General features: G+C 40.5%; 2 protein-coding genes across 6 annotated transcripts; one reads left to right on the top strand and one right to left on the bottom strand.

The window, feature by feature from the left end:
- Positions 1-5,395: 5,395 nt before the first annotated feature.
- LOC146387146 (proline-rich transmembrane protein 3) lies at positions 5,396-10,844 on the bottom strand. Its single transcript, XM_084928515.1, has 3 exons — positions 9,002-10,844; positions 7,777-8,270; positions 5,396-7,447 (listed from the first exon to the last, which is right to left on the bottom strand). The coding sequence occupies exons 2-3, from the start codon at positions 8,252-8,254 to the stop codon at positions 5,808-5,810; spliced, it is 2,118 nt and encodes a 705-aa protein (XP_084784641.1). The 5' UTR covers positions 8,255-8,270; positions 9,002-10,844; the 3' UTR covers positions 5,396-5,807.
- A 57-nt stretch (positions 10,845-10,901) lies between these two features.
- qrich1 (glutamine-rich 1) lies at positions 10,902-19,995 on the top strand. 5 transcript variants are annotated; one of them, XM_084928513.1, is made up of 12 exons: positions 10,902-10,993; positions 12,137-12,396; positions 12,471-12,539; positions 15,609-15,746; positions 15,842-16,648; positions 16,989-17,148; positions 17,330-17,484; positions 17,600-17,714; positions 18,079-18,187; positions 18,282-18,433; positions 18,522-18,612; positions 18,700-19,995. In XM_084928513.1, the coding sequence occupies exons 1-12, from the start codon at positions 10,987-10,989 to the stop codon at positions 18,887-18,889; spliced, it is 2,253 nt and encodes a 750-aa protein (XP_084784639.1). In that variant the 5' UTR covers positions 10,902-10,986; the 3' UTR covers positions 18,890-19,995. The 5 variants fall into 5 exon arrangements, with proteins under 5 accessions (XP_084784639.1, XP_084784636.1, XP_084784635.1 ...); XM_084928510.1 differs by lacking the exon at positions 10,902-10,993 and adding an exon at positions 11,000-11,129; XM_084928509.1 differs by lacking the exon at positions 10,902-10,993 and adding an exon at positions 11,028-11,235.
- Position 19,996: the final 1 nt, after the last annotated feature.

Genomic DNA, 19,996 nt, shown 5'->3' with positions numbered 1-19,996 from the left:
AACATACTCAAGTCTGCTGCACAACCCACAAATGTATTTTCCTTACAGATGTGTCACCATTTCAGGTAAAATAAACAGGTTTTCCAGTGGCATAAGTTTTATTGCCAAGAAGCATTCTTCTTAAAGAAAGACCAAACACATATTTCCTTACTTTTGTGCTAAATATATTTAAATGTGACTGGTTAATGACAACATAGATGCAGAATTTCAGTTTTGGGTTTATCAATCAGTTGAACTAGAAGATAAATTTAAGATTATTCCGTTATCAAACAACATTCATGTTGAGAAATAAGAATATAAAGAAACCATGCAAGTTAAGTTTACAGGAATATCTCCACATCAAAGGAGACAGATGAGGTGGTTAAAACACTCAGGTACCTCCTAATTAAGGCGTCTTGTGTATGTCCTACTGTGAGGGCACCTAGAGGCAGATCCAAGACACGGTGGAGGGATTAAGTCACTCAGGTGGCTTGAGAATATTATGGGGTCCCACTAGAAGAGCTAGAGGACGTGGCTATGGAGAGAGAGGTCTGGGTATCTCTGCTAAGGTTGCTGTCCCCCTGACAGGCTCTGAGGTAATTAAGTTTTATTTATAAATCACTGATTCACAGCAACAGCTGTCTGAAGGTGCTTTATATTGTAAAGTACAGACTCTATTGTTCGGAGAAAACCCCAAGAATCAGACGATCTCTAGGAGCTACCTCTTTGCAAGAGTGGGAAGGAAAAACGTTCTTTTACCAGGACATAACCTCTGGCAGGGGAGCGGCAGCCAGTTGGGGAGTGAGGGGAAAGAGAAAAGAATAAAGGAGAACAAAGTGAGACAAGGGCCAAAACATACTACAGGAGACAAAAAAAAAATACAGTTTAATGTCACGCAACACCGGCTGGTGTAGAGAGGTGAGAGTGGAGTGGAGAAGAAGTGTTCAGAGTGTCATAAGAGGTCTCACAGCAGCCTAAACCTATTGTATCAATTGTTCAGGGTCATCTGATCCAGTCCTAAATGGTTTATCGAAAAGAAAGTTTTAAACCTAATCTTAAAAGTAAAGGTTGTGTCTGTGTTTCAAATTCAAACTAAGAGCTGGTTAGAAGGGAGACGGGCCTGATAGCTGAAGGCTTTGCGTTGAATTCTACTTTTAAAAACAGGCCTGCAGCCTGAGAGCAGTTTCTGTTGGGATAATGTGCTTCTATGAATGTGCCCTGAATGTGAGGGTAAAGATTTTAAATTCAGCTCTGGATTTAACAGGAGTCAGTGAAGAGAAGCCAATATTGGGTAAATATTGTGTCTCTTTCTATCCCTTGTTAGTACTTTCTCTGCATTATTTTGGATTAACTGAAGGTTTTTCAGGTAGCTTGTAGAACAGCCTGAAATAAAGGGTTGCAATAGTCAAGCCTAACTTTTTAACATGTTTTTAATTTTAGTGATGCTGCTAAACTAATAGCTAATACTAATAACTTTAGTGAATCTCTGTTTCTGCATCTCATACCATCATCAGGTGAATGTTTGATTTGATATGATAAGAGCACTGTGTCACTGTCGCAGATATTAGGACAGCCAGGCATGTTTATTAGTTATTAATATTAAGACCAAGCTAAAAGACACCATATATGTGTCACGGATCCGGTTCCAGGGACTCGGGGTCCGTGAACAGTGTGGACCTTTATTATTATTATTATTATTATTATTATTGGATGTATGTTTGCTGCACTGTGCTCTCGTGTTCCATGCTGGTGTGTGTACGTGTGTGTGGCTGGAGGATGAAGGACAGCCACCTGCAGGCCTGAGGGGTGTGGCCCTGCCAGCTGCTGGTCACGCCTAGGTTCCCACACACCTGCTTCTGATCAGGCTCGTCGGGGGAGCTACTTAACAGAGCGATGGAGCTTCCTCTGGCGCAGGATTGTTGAGTTAGACTCCATGTCAGTGTTTAAAGTGCTGTTCAGTGTTTAAAGTGCTGTTCAGTGTTTAAAGTGCTGTTCAGTGTATGCCTGCTGGAGTTGGTGCCATAACGGCTGTGTCTGTGTTTTTCCTCAGGAGGACAGCGGAACACAGGACTGCAAGACACACGGGGTGTGCGAAGGCACAGGGGCAGAGAGCACTAAATACCAGCACTTAGGAGAAGACACGTCACGGGAGTCGAGGGAGCACTTTGGAGATTTATTGTGTGGTGTACATTTACCTCACTGTAAATAAGCCCACTGCTTATTCCACTAAGTCCAGCGTTTGGGTCCTTTCTCCAACATTCCCCACGGCTTGCCCTGGCAAACCGTGACAATATGAGTATAATTGTTATTTGTTGTAATTTGTTTTAATTGTACTTTTAACAATTAAAAAGCATCTTGTAGTGACAGGTCTTCGTGACTAATTGTGATTTTATATTTTTATTTGATGGAAAGTTAGATGTGGTTTGCAGTGCTCAACTAGAGTGACTTTTGTGACACTTCTGTTGCTATAATTAAAAAATAAATAAAAACAACAAATACAATAATTTTCTTACGGACTGAATAATAAAATAAAATAAATAAAATAAGTTACTGGCAGATTGGCAGCTGTATGCTATTAAGTTAATGTAAAAAGTATTTACAGTAATTTTACTGCAACTTAAACTACAGCAACATAGTTACTGAAAATAATTTACTGTCATCCAGTTGCCAGTGAGTTATTGTAAAATGTACAGCAACCTGTTCACAGTGTACAGATGAAAGAAAGCAATCCTGCATGTTTACTAAATGTACACATTAAGGAATGCCAAAGGATAGGTGATGGACTGACTGAAAAACAAGACAAAACAGTTGAGTATGAGTGTTTTAAACAAATTCAGTCAATGATTGTGTATCCAGTTTTGGCCTCCGATGATAAAGGAAAGGGCAAAGAGGAAACACGGCAGACAGGCTGATACTCTCTGAGCAGATGGAGCTGTGCTGGTAAGAGGTGTGGCTGAAGGATCAGGAAATACTGGCATGGCAGCCTCACGAGGAACATAATGTCATTACTTGTAAGGGTGTGGATGATAAAATGTTTGAGTCAAAGGCTTCTGAGCGGTGGCAACACTGTTGTTGACATAGTAACAGCAGTATGTTGATGGACACACAACAGGCATCTGGTTAGTCTGAGTGTTCGGGTATTGTGGTGTGGGCTTCTGGATTTACAGGTTTAAGATGCTCGGCAGTTTGAGTTTGATCCTTTGGAGATACGAGCAGTTTGTTAGGGAATGGCAGGAAAGTATATTGAGAAAATACTAGAAACAGGCAAGTGGGGAACTTGTGGACTTGTGATCATTTGTGGCCACAGGTATGGTTACAAAAACCACAGTCATGGAGGAGGGGCAAGAGGATGAGATGGGGTTGTGGGATGGAAAATTCCAGGTCCCACAGGGAATTGTGAGAACAGAGGAAATGGATATTGTGGATACTATGGAGAGGCAGTTCACGTCTGGGAAACAAGACATGAGGCCTAAATGAGAATTCAGAGTAGGGAGGTGCAGGCACTTCTTAGTTTACAAAGCTTGCAACAGTACCTGAGGGAAGCTACGGATGTAGTAGGGAATACCATAAACATGTGTGATAGGTAATATTTGTTGGTGTGGGAACTACGTATTGTGGAAACACTGGGAACTGAGGGTACTGAGTCTGCCGCAGGACCTGACCACTTTCACCAGGAGGTGCGATTGGTGTTGTAGTAGGGTTAATGTTGGGTAGAAAAAGGCAAGTAACCAAAAACTCACCATCCGCTCATAAAGGAAGGAGTGAATATTCTTTATCCTGCAAGGAAATAAACTGAGTAAATGTTTGTTTACAATGTTTGACCACAAGAGGGCCCATCACACCTTGATCTGTGAGCACATGCATCAATTAGAAGGTGCAGTAAATTTCAACTGTTCAGAAAACTATTTAACAATAAATCCACAGATGCTACACGTGTAAACACTCCAGTAGTTTTAATATCTGATTATTAACCCTTAATCTTTTTTTTTAATCTAGTGAATCTAAACTCAATATTATCAATGCATATTCAATATTCATACACTAAATGAAAAGTGTTTGATGTAGAATAATTAGAATATTAAATATATTCAGACTTTTTGATTTTATTGATGTGGTCTGCTGGGTTTTGTATGATCTATTCCAAATTAATAATTTACATTTTAAAATTAATCATTAACAAATCTTTTGTTTAAAAGTAAACAGTGAGTCGCCGGACACAACAGACTAAGATTAGTTTCATGAACATAACCTTTAATAAGACAGATGTGAGATGGTATTTAGGCTATTGAAACTTACCATGAGTCTAATTTAAGTCACTCTGATGGTCACATTTGAATGTCAGCAAAGTTTTAGGTTAAACATCAATCACACTGCTGCAGGTGTTTGCACAGCACCCACTGCATCATCACCATCATCACAAATCATCACAAAAAACGATTGAGAAACTGTCACTGCAACATACGGCAAATGGAGGCAAGGCATCACACCTTTAATTATTATATAGCAGTGCTTTTGTAAAATGATTTCAAAGGTAATCTCCAGAACCACCCCCTTTTCAAACTGTTGACCAATCATTCATTGCCATGTCAACCTGTAGTGGGAGAAGTCTTTGTTGTGTATGATAAGCATGTACTGGACTAATCAGCTCTGTTATCCTGTTTTTTGTGTTTGCGCACCGCTGAGAAATACGACATTACGACATATGCATTAGGGCTACTGAAAGTAGAAATAAGAAGATTAAAATATTTATGGGAAAAATAACCATCAAGTTTGCGATTAAAAAAAACAAAATGTGGGTTTAAAAAAGTACCAAATTCAGCAGGAAAAAGAAAACTCAGAAAATTTCAAATGTTTCTGAGGTTTTTTCTTGTAAATGTGCCTTTATTTAATCCTGAATTTACCACTTTGTCTCTGTACAATTTTTTTTCTTGTCAATTTATGACTTTTTGAAAATTTTGAGTTCTTCCCAATAGATTTGCCTGTCACTGCGTAGCCTGTTAAAGACATTTTTTATTTTCCACTTTTTTTCTAACACTGGTAGTTATATCAAACAATTCAAGCTGAATAATAACACAACTAAATGCTACTAAGTTTAATTAATTCCCTTTTGTTCGGGGTAATTACTCACACCCATGTCTAAAATCTAATGTTTAAATTCTATTCTTTTTTTCACCTCTTCTCAAAATCTTCTGTTTCTCGGTTTTTCAGCTTTACGTAAACCAGTTTTCTGTGATCTAAACATCTACTAAAAGATTACATCCTTACACCTCCATGCTGACTGCCATTATTATGATTTGAACACAAACACAAACACACACACACATATTTGAGGCAAAATCAATAAAAGTAAATTTGGTATGATGTAAAACATGGTTAGCACAAAATTTATTCTTTCAATTTCTAAATTTATTGTTGATCATATTATTCATATAAATTCAAATTGATTTACAAACAAGACAGTAAAAACATCCAGACAGTAAAAACATCCAGTCGCTGTTGGTACACTAATCAGATGTCAACAGATAAGAGATGATAACTTGCTGAATTAAAGGTCATCTGTCCTACATACACAAATAACACTGATAGAACAAAACATATTAGACCTTTATTGTTATTAAATACTCACATTATTCACTAGGAGAAAAAAATCTGACTCAACAGATTTATTTAAGTGAACGTACCATCATCTTCTCAAAAACATAAAGATCATATAAAAAGTGACAAATTTCAGGTCATACTGACTGTATTTTTGCATTATTAAACCCACCCATAGTAAACAGTTTTTACTAAAAGAAATATGATAGTTTATGTAAAAGAAGTTTATGTCCTTAGAGGTCTGTGACATCGTCATCTGACCAGTAATGCTGATGCATCACTGCAGAGAATTCCTCTCTCATGTATGCAGCAGCTGGAGACTCACTGCTGCCATTATTTTCAGATGCAGCACTGGGTGACTGTACTGGTTCTTTGGCCTGGAAATGGTCTAGAGATGCCGAAATGGACTCTGTGTCCATCCAGCCGTAGCTGATAAAAGCTGGAGGGAAGGGTTTTAGACCACCGTCTTCATCATTGGTGCCCATTGTCCATGAGGGAGGCGGAGGTGTGAACAGACTCCCTGCTACAAGCTGTCCGTGGTGAAAAGCATTGTCAATGCTGCGCCTGAGGTTAATAGGAGATGGGGGCCGCATGTCAAACTCTATAAGTGAAAGAATACACTCACGTTCACCAACGTTTTGCCACAGCAATGCTGCCTGAGAGTCCGAGCTGCTACTACCAGGATCAGACTTGTGCTCTGATATTTGGGTGGATGTTCGATCGTCATATGGGGACATTATGTTGTTGCTGATACCTGCTTTTGACAGGTTATATTTGGACCAGTTATTTGGCATCAGGTCTTCCCAGCTTTTTTCTGATTTTTTTAGTGGGACTTTCCACACAGTGGCTAGCACCCTATCCCAAAAGCTTTTATCCTCCATTCTTTTGAATGCCTCCACTCTGCTCTGCACATGATCACCCCTTGTGTGACCCTTAGATGGAGTCCAGAAGATCCAAGATCCCAGGACAAGCAAAGAGAATCCCCAGGCTAACTCAAGGAGTCTTGCCCAGAACTGACTCAGCCACCAGCCCCAGCCAAAGCGCCTCCAGTTTCCCAGTAGCCCATAAAGCCAGAAGAGACTATACATCTGAAGGCTGCAGCATAGCACCCCAAGGAAAGCGCACCCTGCTATGACTCGCTTTCCGCGCCTCTCGGCCCTCTGTGAAGGAGCCCACTGTGGTAAAGAGGACCTGAGAAAGGGTTGCAGATTGGAAATGGCCTTTGTGAGGATCCCCAAGCAAAATGGGAGGCCCCAGCAGAGGGAAAGGGTCTGTAGCAAAAGAGGGACAGCAGGGGTTAAAGTTAAAGAGTATAGATCGGCTACAAATAATGCAGAGCAATGAAATATACCAAACCCTCCAACCACCCATGGGTGCTGCAGCTTTAGTGGGAAAAGTAATAAATTTAACCCTTTCAGTGTAACCAGAGCGAGAGCAAGCTGCGCCCACAGAAGAAGCTGCAGAGGAACATTATGTAGCGCTGCCAGAGTGGCATGAGACAGAATCTGACGGGTACCATAGGGGTCAAGTATGAGTAGGACGGTACGCAAAGAACCACCCATGATTAGGAAGCTATTTGCCAGGATCAGGGTGTAACAGAGGGGCCGAGGAAGCGTACATGCTCCAGCCGTCCCCAAAACTGCCAGGCAAGCCATCAGCGAGAAAAGGCTGGCAGACCCAAAGACGTGCAATTCCCAGGCAAACGCCAGTGTGCGCCTCATGTCATCCCAGAGCAGACTGGTGCCATTAAAGTTTTTAAGAACAATACACGGCCCAACACCCAGCATGCAGGGGCCTCCAGGTTCTGAAGGTTTATAATTTATCATGGAAGTAAACGCACTGGTATGGAAAGGAAGTTTAGGGTGGTCTCCACCTGAAAGAAAGAGAAAATTTTATATTTTTAATTAAAAATAATTTCATGGTGAATTTTTACATACTGTTAGCCCGATTACTAGCATAGTTGCACAGCACGCAGTGTCACAGACAGCTACATCGAACCAAAAGATCCAATATCAATCACTTTTACTTTATTTGCTTTTTAAATAGATTTAAATTTGATTTTTCATACAAAAATGTGAAAAGAAGGATATAATTTTATACTAGATCTCACTGTGACCACCTGACAATTTAATGCAGTTAAAGAAAAATGTAAAGTAACGCACTATGTGCGCTACTTCACTTGCATATCACAGCTTTACTTACGAGTTGGGAAATTGTGTTTCACAGCAGAGGTATGACTCTCTTGTAAGCGCTCTGCTGTTATGTGGCCACCTTCCAGCAGAGCTCCCTCTGAGATTATGGGTACACTGGGGTGAGTGTTTCCTGTAATTGAAGTATTAGCTTTGTCAGCTCTTTGGTCCAGAGGCCCTGAGTGGTGCAGGCTGGGTTCTGTCCCCACTATGATTCCAGACCCAGAGTGGGTTTCTTTGCTCAATGGAGTGACAGCCTGATTGATGAGTTGCTGCAACTCCATGCTGCCAACACTATACCGGCTGCCTTCTACAGGACTTTCTGATTGAAAGATTACTTCCTTGGCCAAGCTGTCCAGGCTGCTGTTGTTTCTGGCTCCACTTTGAGTTGTTTGGACTGAGCCAGAGTTGGACGGTGAATGCGAAGACTGAATAAGGCTTCCAAGTGAAGAGAGGGACACGGTTAGTGTCACAAAGAGCAGACGCCCCATTTTTGACAGCCAAGATCTGTAGAGAAGAAAGAGCGAAAGCACTGAAACACGTTTCCATGCATTCAGGTTCCTAATGTCCCTAGCACTAAAATTAACTAAATAATAGTCTAAAAATATGCTTTACAGTTTTTCTGAAGCTAACGCAAAACTTCAGCCATCCAAGATAATGAAAAGCCTCTAAATAATCAAAAACTGCTTTGGTGAACACAAACATATGTACTAAAAATATTTATTGATGTCAAGATGGCTAAAACTTGATTTTACCTTGAAATAAACACTGAAACACTTTCTTCACAGCCATTATGGGGAGGTAAATGATTATGATGTTAGCGCACCATGTAAGTGTTAATGGTAGAAATATATTTAGATTCACACAGACAAAATCTTATGTTTCAGTTCTAAATGACAATATTTTCTACGTGTAATCTGGAGGATGTGCACCCTCTACAATAAATGCACATTTGAATCAGCAAAATTACAACACAACTTTGGAAAAACTGTTCACAATATGAGTCAGTCGGACCAAAAATATAAAGTAGCCATTTCAGTAATAAATCACGCATGGTAAACAAGAGGTATCTAAATGCAATTAGAAAGACTAGAAAATGCTGTGAATCCAGAAAAACTCTGAAAAACTGAAATATTTTACCCCTTCATAGTTCAGTTATGATTCAGGCAAACACAAGTATAAAACACACATGACAACACATCATTCAGCTGTCAAATCAGTCTAACTCATTGACTTACCTGCGATCAAGTCTTATTTTCTGCTTTCTTTTTAGTGCATCACGGGTTGTGCTGCATCTCTGGCAAAAGTATGTGTAAAGCCTGATTTCTGAGGTGATACACAAGGTGCATCACAGTGAGCCTTGAACTTACTGACTGGCGCGCTCACAACTAACTAACGGCTTATTACACCTGCTGGTTACTTGGCAACTTTCCATCACTATGTCGCTAGTAAAACAAAGACCTGATTACCATGGCCCATTTCTGGAGAAAAAAAGTTGAATAAATAATTCCTGTTTACTGTTTGCAGTGTTCATAAATGAAGGATTTTAAAATGAAAATCAAAGTGGTAAATGACCGACTGTTAATAACAAACTACAAGCCTTCTGTTTTGTTTTAACGGCAGCTGTTTAAAGGTAAATCCTTCTCAAAAGGATTACATTAAGATTCTTACAGTGGCATAAAGTCACCTGCAGTGATGAGCCAGTAAGTCACGAGCCAAGTAAGCTGTTTCATGCCAACTTACTACCTTATTATTTTTCCAGAGTATGCATGTGAAAGACTTATGCTTTATGATCAAATTAGGAGAGTGTTAGTCACCACTCAGATGAATCCTGTGGTCTTTTCTCTATCAATAATGGATCAGCTTTCTTTCCTCTTAACGTCCACCATGGTGATAGTATTCGGGCTAGATTTTGCTAAACAGGCAGATTTTCAGAAACTAGAAGATGTTACATTTCAAATGAAGATTCACCGCATTATGACTTTCGTTTTTTTCCATGAACCCTCTTAGTTCCAAGTCATCTTTGCTGACAGCCCCAATTTAGCCTCAAACCATAAACGTAACCCTGTATTTTGGAGAAAAGCCAGTATATATTATACTGGAAAAAATTGTTCTGTTGCATATGTTAAAATAATTTTGTCCCCTTACTGCAAAGAATTTGGTCATTTTCTTTTTAAATTACATCTTCTAGGATCATTGCTTGTGATGAGAGACCTCAAGGGGTTAATTATAATAGACTCAGAATTTGGGTGTTTTAAAGTCTATAAACAGGGGTGGACATTTAACAAGACCTTATCCTTAACCCTAGATGTGTTGCCAACACCCTGGAAGATGTTAAGCAGTTAAAGAAAAATGTACACATACTGCATAAACGCTGCCATAAGAGAGCCCTTGTAGAGTCAGAGATAGTCTGCAGCGAGTGTGGGAATTAACTCTTTCCTATCCAGTGTGTAGAGGACACAGCCTATGCACACAGCGCATCTGTCTAGGTCCACCTTAAGAAGGGCAAGAGGCAGTTTGTTGTGGAGGGAACAGGGGGAGGCCCTCAGTAGCACATGCCTGGCTCTTTAAGGCAGACTGGGGAAGTTAGAACAAGTTAAAGGCACATGCATTCATGTTTACCAAGCTTCAGGAGAACCATCCTGGAAGAAAATGTTTGTGTTTATTTAAAGTCACGTATCTTGATTTCCAGAGTCAGAGGAAATAAATTAAACAGTTAATAATAAAATAAAAATGATTAATAATCAAAAACAGAGATATCGTAACATAAAAACAGTTTGACCGAAAATAATAATTTAAGTAAGGAATCCCTACTAAAATATTTTTAAACATTCTTTAATCATAATTATTGAAAAAGTGATAACAAAGGCCAATTAACCACATAATGTGGCCAATATCTATATAATTTAAAACTATACAGATCCTATTTTTCTGTAATATTAGAACAGATATCTAATAGTATGACAATGATCAGTCATTATTTTGTCTGATTTTTAAATTAATCCTCAATGAAAGGAGTGGTACTGTAAAAGGCTGTCTATTTATTGCGATCATTCAAACTGGGTATCTGTGTATATAGGTTCTATCATTTCAATGCAAATGACCCTGTTTTAATCTGAGAGACTGTGATTATCTTGCACTGCCAGACTACGGTTGACCCACCGTTACAGATGAGACATGCCCTACCTTTAACTACACAAATGTGGTTGCACTTGTCGTCCAAATGTCATGTAAGTTTTCATAACAGTGCTGCTCTTGCTACCGGGATGGGAGCTGCAGTTATCAGCCCGTTGGTTGGCACAGCGGTGTGGAGAGCAGCCGCGTTGTTTTCGGGGCCTATACTTCCGTCATTTTATGTCTCACTTGGTAAACAGTGTGTGGGGTTTTGTGCGTGTGTCGCTGAGTGGTGTTTTTTTTGGACATACGACGTGGGATTTCGCCGCAAAAATAAACCTGCGCTTTGCTGGAAGTGGTAAACTTTTAACACAACCCGGAGCTCAGCGTGAAATAAGCAGACGTCAGAGAATCGGCCAATGGTTAAATTTTATCTCCGTGTAATCACGGCATTGTTTTGCGGGATTGCACAGCTGCTAAAATGTGCTATGTAGCCAAGTAAATGGTATGCTGGTGGTAGCTGTTAGACGTTTATCGGCTTTTTGGTTTTAAACACCGTGCCTTGGCGGAAACAAGAGGATTTCATTTTATTTAAGGTAGCATGACAGGATCCAGAGCAGCCGAGCTAGCTCGCTAGCTAACGTTAGCACAGTGGTTAGCCAGCGAGGTGTTGCTGTGTTAAATACAGTTCGATAGCCTCTATTATGAGTAAAACTATAGCCGTGTTGTATAAGTTACGGCATAAATTATATTGGTATTCAACAGTGTAGAATGCAGTCGGCGGTTGCTACTCAGTGAACTATCCATATGGGTTGTGGCAAAACAGCGCCTAGCTAACATTGTTAAGCTAGCATGCTAACAACTAGCTGTCACATAAACTGTCAATATAATGAAACCAGGCACTATTGTTGGTGCGTTGCTTCATTACTTCATTGCTATTAAACCCAGTTAATCGCTCATAGTAAACATTTAGGTTTACCTTTCAGCTAATCTGTGATTGCAGTGTTTCTTAATTGTAGGAAAAGTTGATTTAAGCAAAGCACAGTCATTGTATTAGCTCCAAGCCAAATGCATTTAACATAGCAACCCTAACGTTCCCAACCTTACTGACAAACATTTAAACTGCATCATTGTAGTTGTATGTAAGAGAGAAAAGCTGTCTCTCATCATTTTACATGAACATTGCAAATGCAGCTTGTTTAGGATATAATGGATGTAACTGTGCTCTTAGAAGTGTAAAAGAAAAATCTCCTTTCCAGGTCCAGTGACGATGAACGAGCAGGAGAGTGGGGTGGTCTCCTTTGACGAATATGTGCGGCAAAAGGCCCGCACTGTGCCTCAGCACAGGATGAAGGAGTTCCTGGAGTCTCTTGCCAAGGGCCCAGAGGTGCTGCAGGAGTTCAGCCAGCAGGAAGGGGCAGCCACCAGCACAGCCATGGTGTACCATCAGCAGGGTGCCAACTGTGTTTACACAGACAGCACGGAGGTGGCAGGATCTCTCCTGGAGCTGGCCTGTCCAGTAAGACACTTTATATTGGGTGTTGAATTATGTTGTTTGGTGGTTTGCAATTACATGTACATGTTTTATAACAGGTACAGGTGACCTCAACAGAGATGTCACCCCAGCTGCATCAAGGATCTGAACAGCAGCTTCAAGTGCAGGTTAGTTTCTTCTTGTTTCAGCTGCTCTTGTTATTGGTCGGATCATCTGCCTCCATCTCACCCTATCCCACCCTATCCTCCTCTTTCACACAAATTCTCAAAGTTTGCATCCACACTGCTCAACCTGACCTGGCCCAATGATGTATTCATTTCTAATCATATCCATCCTGGTCACCCCAAAAACAAATCTGAGCAACTTCAGCTCTGTGACCTGCAGTTCTGCCTTGTCTTACTGTCAGTGCCACTGTCTCCAAACCGTAGATCAGAGCAGGTCTCACTACCGTCTTTTAAATTCTTGTTGCTATCCTTCTGTCACAAATCACCCTGCCACTTGTCTCCATCCACTCAACCCTGCCTGCACTCTCTTCTTCACCTCTGTTGTGCACTGTTTGTTGCTTTGCATGGTTGATCCTAGAAATTTAAACTAATCGAACATGATGTCATTTGCAAACGTAGTCCACAGAGACTCTTCCTGCCTAACCTCATACAAAAACATAGTGTGTTTAAATTTTATATAGCCGATTGTCCTCTCAGTCTCAGCACACCACAATTACTCACTAGTGTCTGTGTCATTACACAGAGACCAGAATATGTTACAACTTATTAGTTACTGTTTTAAAAAGCAGTGCGTTATTTTTGCATTACTCCATAGCATAGCCTGATACACTGTCACACATATGAGAATGCATCTATGTTGACATTAAAAACCTGAGGCTACTAAGGATGTACCAATCCAGCTTTTTCCCTTTCTGATCTGACACCACTGCTTTGACTGTGAGTCTCTGCTGATGTACTGATTTGATCTCAGTGTTGGATTAGAAAGCTGTATTTCTCACTGTGAGGAAGAGATTGAAATAAGGGTGGATGATTATAGATTCAAAATTTATATCATGATATTTCATCAGAAAATTTGTGATAATTTTGGTGATATAGAAAAAAAATCCCAAAATTTTAAACACTTGCAGTCAGCAGCTTTTCTTTTGTAAGTGTAAGTAAATGAAGTGCACTTTCTTACTGAAATGAAATTTGAAATGTGAATCTGTTAAAACAAGGTGGCAACAGCATTACATACAGTGACACAGCATACGTCAAATGTAATCACAAAAGTAGCCGAGGTAGTGTTTCTATGTAAGTCTGTATAAACATATAAAATAACTGCTTAACATTTGAGTTTATCAATAACTAAAGTAGCTTAACCTCCTCAAACACCTGCGCAGTATTGTCATATAATAAACCTGAAAACATATTTTTTTTACCCGGGATGTTTTATGTTGGTTTTTTTTTTCTTGGGTTGAGCTGTTTAAACACCTGCAGGTCATTAATTTGGTAATTTCTACCCACCATTGGCTCTTCCTGTCGTAGTAATGCTTAGTTTGAGGCATTTGTTTACTTTTGGGTTACACGTCAGGAGCTGCGAGGCTCTCCTCAAAGTTTGTCCACCTTTTGTAGGAGTGGTTTTCTGGAATATTTGAAAGGTAGCTCCCTTTTTACTAAATCTATCAGAGGCTGACATGTTGCTGTTCCTCTCAGACATGCCTGGGTTTTTCTCCTAGTCCTACATTTGAAAATGTAAATGTGAGACATTGCTGTAGCCAAACCATCAAAATATGACACTCTTATAGCACATAAAATGTGTACTAGTGTTGTCTTTATCAGCTATAGATGTGAATCATTTGTATGAAATGAGGTCATACTCCACTTAAGTTTTCATAAGTTTTGAAAAGGGTTAGGGTTAAAAACAGGTTATAAATTTACAGAATTTATGGTATTTATTATTGAAAAAGGGAGGATAGGGAGAATAAATACAGTGGGGGGGGGGGAGCGAAATATATTCTTGTTCATTTAATCTATTTGCACTGGACTGGAGTCATTAGGCTGCAAACTGGTGTCATTTACAGGCATTGTACTTTCTTCATCAAGAATGAGACAGCTGGAGTGAAATCAACTTTAACTGAGTTGATCACATTTTAAATTATAATTATATCATAAGTTTAGTAAACACTCCTAAAAAGTGTTACACAAAACTTTCCATCTTGCATGACTGGACAGAGCATAATGAGAGTGAAAGTAAACAGGAGGAAATTAAGAGAGAGAAAGTGATAAAGTATCACTGTCATCGTGCAGACTTTTCAGTCGTGTCTCACTTTGACCGCAGTTTCCAGTTAAATAAATGCTTCTGCAGATGTACAGATAGAAGTTGTTGGTGTAGCAGCATGAAATGACCCCAAACCTCCCTCCATGCTGTGTTAGCTGTGGCGCTAACTGCTGCTGTTATCTGGTAAAGTAAACAGAAAACATTGTAGAACTCAAAGGAATGGATCCCATACTGACCCAAAAAGTTGGATCGAGTATTGGACTGATATCCAATCCAAATATCAAAGCAGTGCCTTCTGAGAGGCTACAGTCAGGCTCACTGGAAGGAATCCCTTTCCTACTGAGTACAAACAGAAGATCTTTCACTTAGTATTTAAGTATGCATACAGAGCCAACAGGAAATGTGAAAACCACGCAAAGGAGCGCTTTACAGAAAAGTGTTGTGGTCACAATGATTCTTCAGTAGGAAAAGGTGCAGGTGGAAATGGAGGATACATTTCTGACTGGTTATACTGATTTGTACCATCACATTCTAGTCCTTCTGTGCAATAAAAATTAAAGCAATGTAAATGTATTTAATGTAATTGGAAAGAGGGTGTTTGCTTTTTGTTTGCCTGTTGTGCAGATAATTAAAGACCTTGTAGCACAACCAATGAAATATCTGTTTGATTAGTAGCAGAAGTTAGTTCTATGAAGTATCACAAGCCAAAAAAAAAGATCAATTTTCTCTCAGGATTATGGTTGCTGTTTCATGCTTGTTCAATTCACATTAATGTAATTAAAACAGGATCGGTCACCTCAGACATGGGTGTATCTTACTGAGACTTCAAATGTATAAACTTGAGACGCCTTATGACTTTGATGACTGTTGTGTTGTTCATAGCAGAAATGTCAAAGAAAAGTATTTCAGTGTGTTTATGATTCATAAGGTTGCTTACAAGTCTGTTTGTTTTTCTCACTCTCCCTCTGTGCCAGGTTCAGATCCAAGAACAGCAGGGCCAAACGGTTGGCCAGGTTCTTCAGGTGGCCCACCCCTCTCAGCAGGACATACAGGGAATCTCAACAGCCCAGCTTGTGCAGGCAGGAGAGCTCACAGAGGAGCAGCAACAGCAGGTAGAGGATTAACTTCAGTTACGTCTATCAGGTTTTTCCATGTTTCCCCATTTAAACAAACAAAAAAAAAAAAACATGTTTACTGTGTTTCACAGATTCAGGCTCAGTTGGTTGCCGCCGTAGCTGGAGGACAACAAATCCAACTGTCAAGTGGCCAACAAATCCAGTTGCAGGGAATGCAGCATATTCAGTTGCCTGGGGGACAGCAAATTCAACTTCAGGCCGGCCAGCAGATTCAGTTACAGGGTGGGCAACAAATCCAGATCCAGACCATTGAGACCATGACTCCTGCTCAGCAACAGGACTCTACCAGGGAGGCAGAGCGGAGGCCCAGCACTATCCCCACTGTTCTCCAACCAGCCAAGAAGCGTAAGATGGATGTCCCCCTAGCTGTTTCGTATGCTGTTCCACAGGGGCAGCAGGTGGCTACAGTTTTAGCCATCCCTCAAGGGCAGCAGCAAAGTTATGTGTCCCTACGACCGGATTTGCTCACAGTTGACAGTGCTCAGCTGTACAGCACTACAGGAACAATCACAGGTCCCCAAGGTGAGACCTGGACCATCCCTGTGTACTCCACTCCACAGCAGCAGGGTGTAACTCACATTGCTATACCACAGGAGACGTATAGCACAGTGCAAGTAACTACCGCCAACGGCAAGGACAAAATGTCCCCAAATTCCACATCGAGGTCTGCCGATGTGCATTCGGCCACCACTGCAACGCAGGAAGAGATCGTGCAGACCCTCTTCCCAGCACAGTTCATGAACGGCAACATTCATATCCCCGTGGCAGTGCAGACCGTAGGAGGGACATACAACACTACACAGTCAGTGCAAATATGGGACCCAAATCAACAGCAGAGTCAAGGGGAAGATGGACAAGACCAGCAGCTCCATCTGCAGGTTAGAAAAGACTCCGTCTTACAGTTGTACTCTGGTCCTCGATGATTATGGCTGGAACTAAATTTGCCCTGTGCAAATGTAACAGAACAGAACTGATAATTGTTGCTTTGGTCATAATCATGATGGTGTTTTCAAAAGTTCATGTTTATTTTTAGCCTTTTTTTCCTTTCTGAATTAAGAATGTGAACTAGTTTAACTATGACTAGTTAATACTACTAATCAACATAACAGTATTATCATACTATGAATTACCATCATGTAATTAATAAGATGTGTTTAACTCTGCTGCCATCTTTCTCAAAAACAACCTTTTTTTTTTTCCTTTGCTCTTCTACTGCAGGGTCAAGTAGCCACTGAAGCTCAGGGCGAAGCACCCACAGAGATTCTGGTTCCTGTGTGTCTAAAGCCAGAGGAAGGGCTGGAGGTTTGGCGCCTTTGGGTGAAGAGAAAAAATGCTGAACTAAGCAAACGGGAAACAACAAAGCTTGCGCCCATAGGACGTAAGTAGGCCTGTTACAGTTGTCTCAGTAACAGTGAGCTCTTGCTGAAACCAGAGGAAGTCATAACATTTTGCTGTTAGCACTCTGTGTAGTACGTACTGTTATTCTTAGTCACCTAGAAGTAAAGTCAGTTTTACACTGCTTCTCCAAATGTAGTGTTTTCTGGTATTTCTGCATTCAGGTCGTCAGCCCCTCCGTTTTCAGGAAGATCTGGTATCCAGTGCAGTGGCAGAGTTAAACTTGGGTCTTTCCCTGATGACTCAGGAGGCACGAGGATCCGAGGACGAACAGTTTGCTCCCGATGTCCTGTATTATGTTTTCTTGTGTATACAGAAGGTTAGTATCCCCATACTCAACCACAAAGAGGCAGGAAGAATAAAACTAAGGCTGAAATTGCTTAATAATCTTTTCTGTGTTGTTGGTTTTTTTTTTTCTTTTTTCTTTTTTATAGTATCTGTCTGAAAATGGACGTGTGGATGATATTTTCAATGATCCATATTACACTCGATTTTGCGAAAGTTTACACAAAATCCTGCACGACTGGAAACCCACTGTGCATCCTTTAGGTAAGGCAAAATCCACAATTTTGTAATTGTTTTCGATATTCAGGCAGCATTTACATGTATGTAAACACTCGACAATGGACATCTTTGACATTTGGGATCTTTTCTGGCATGATTGTCATAGCAACAACCATCAGTCATTCACAAGATTAAAAGAGCTCCAGTTGCCTGTTTGCATTAGCCATGCTAGCTGCACTTTACTAACCTTATGCAGTTAACAGCATTTTTTTGGCAAGGACGAGCTAAGCAGCAGATCGACGATTTAGTTCAGCATCACATCATCCTGTTCAAAATGACGGAGATGCGCTGAAGCCTTAAACACATGCAATGTGAATCCTGCCGTACTCATGGTATGTTTTCCTCTTAGGTTATATCATCCCAAGTCACGTGACAGAGGAGATGCTGTGGGAGTGTAAACAGCTTGGCGCACATTCACCTTCCACATTGCTCACAACTCTAATGTATTTCAACACTAAGTGAGTAACCATTGAATGGCCCTTAGTCTTTTATCCTCTCTCTAATCGCTCAGAGTCAAATACCGAATATGGTACAATGTCGTATTTGTTGCAGGTATTTCCGCTTGATAACACCTGAACAGCACATGAAAGTAGCTTTCTCTAAAGTCTTAAGACACTCAAGGAAGAACCCAACTAACGCCAAGGACAAAGCAACCAGTATTCGCCTTCTCAAAGGGCAAGGCCTACACAGTGCTGGACAAAAAGGTACTCTCTTGCTCAGGTCGTGATTAGCTCAGTGTTGGATAGCAGAAATGCCCGTTGTTGACCTGTTGCTGTGTACTGCGTGATTTAGGAACTGATGACATGTATGAAGAGCAGATCGAGGATCCTGCGAATCCTCTTCGTTGTCCCATCAAACTTTATGACTTTTACCTCTTCAAATGGTGAGCAGCACTTCAGCTTAGTAGGATTTATGTGATGATTACTCTTCAGTTTACACCCCCAGACACATGCTTAACTTTCTTTTCCAGCCCACAGAGCGTTAAAGGACGTAATGATGCGTACTACATGACTCCAGAGCCTGTCGTTGCACCAAACAGCCCGATGTGGTACTCCTCTCAGCCCCTCACAATTCAGCAGGTGGAACAAATGCTGTCTCGCATTATCGTGGTCAGAGAGATCCAGGAGATCATCGGTGTTGTTCCAGAAAATGTGAGCTAGATTGAGGACTTGGCTCACAGGAACTTGTTCTCCAGATTGTTGACTATGCAGTATCCATCCTGACTATTATCATCGATGGCCATTAAAATAAAGTGGAACAACTTCTGAGGAGAGTATCATGATTATGCTCATCAGATCCATAAATTCTTCTCTTCTTATTATCTCTGTTTTTGACCAGTGGGTTGGACTTCTCGTTCTCTTGGCTGCCTTTGTAAGATATCACCTCTGTAACTTTTGAACCGGCAAGTGAGCAAGACTTTAGTCTCTTCTCAGCTGGGCAGAGATGATACACGTTCCTGTATAAAGTCAGTCTTATAAATGATTAAACAACTGTAATCTTTTCTTTCTTAACCTCACAGGCTGTTCACGTCTTAATTCTCTAGTACCACTAGTAATAATCTTAAGACAGTTACAGGGACCAGTGCTCACAACTTTTTTTAAAAATACATTTTGGACCATGTATGATAAGTTTAAATCTGAAATACTTGTGCCTGTTTTTTCCAAAACATATTTACATGATGTTGCTTGTGGAATAAGTTAAAACTCAATCATTCACATGGTTAAGTGCTACAGATCGGTGACAAATTGAAGGCAAAACCAGTGTGTTTCAGTAACTTGGTTGCCTGTGCTGTGCTGCCTCTTTAACTCAGCTGTAGTGAAGGACACAATTTTTCTTTATCTAGACGATATCCTCTAAATGGGTATTTTAACCATGTTAGTGGCCATGTTGGCCCAAACTCCCCCGCAGGGCACTTTTTGTTTAAGATCCGGTGACTACAGAGGTCAAAGCCTGATTCATAATTTCATAGCTCAAGTATTTCAACCCCCTCCTGCATCCTGGGAGATGCCACTCGCATCAAAACTGAAGCATTTTAACATAGGATTAATGTGAGCTGAGACGTACTCCCTCCTTAGCATAACAGAGCCACCATATACTGTTGGATTTTTTTCCTTTAATTTGTCACCTATATCTGTATATTGTAGTCATTCAGGAGATTTTTCTCAGGATAAAACTAACATCTGAAACACCCATCAAGGATTTTTGCCAACGTATTCCTTTATGTATGTGTGTATAGTAGGTTATTAAACAATATATGCAGATGGAAT

The sequence above is a fragment of the Perissodus microlepis genome, chromosome 5, assembly GCF_051167445.1.
Source record: "Perissodus microlepis isolate ML-2025 ecotype Zambia chromosome 5, ASM5116744v1, whole genome shotgun sequence".
Taxonomy (NCBI): Eukaryota; Metazoa; Chordata; class Actinopteri; order Cichliformes; family Cichlidae; genus Perissodus; species Perissodus microlepis.
The sequence above is the reverse complement of the archived record's forward strand: the minus strand, read 5'-3'. Positions and strand labels throughout refer to the sequence as shown.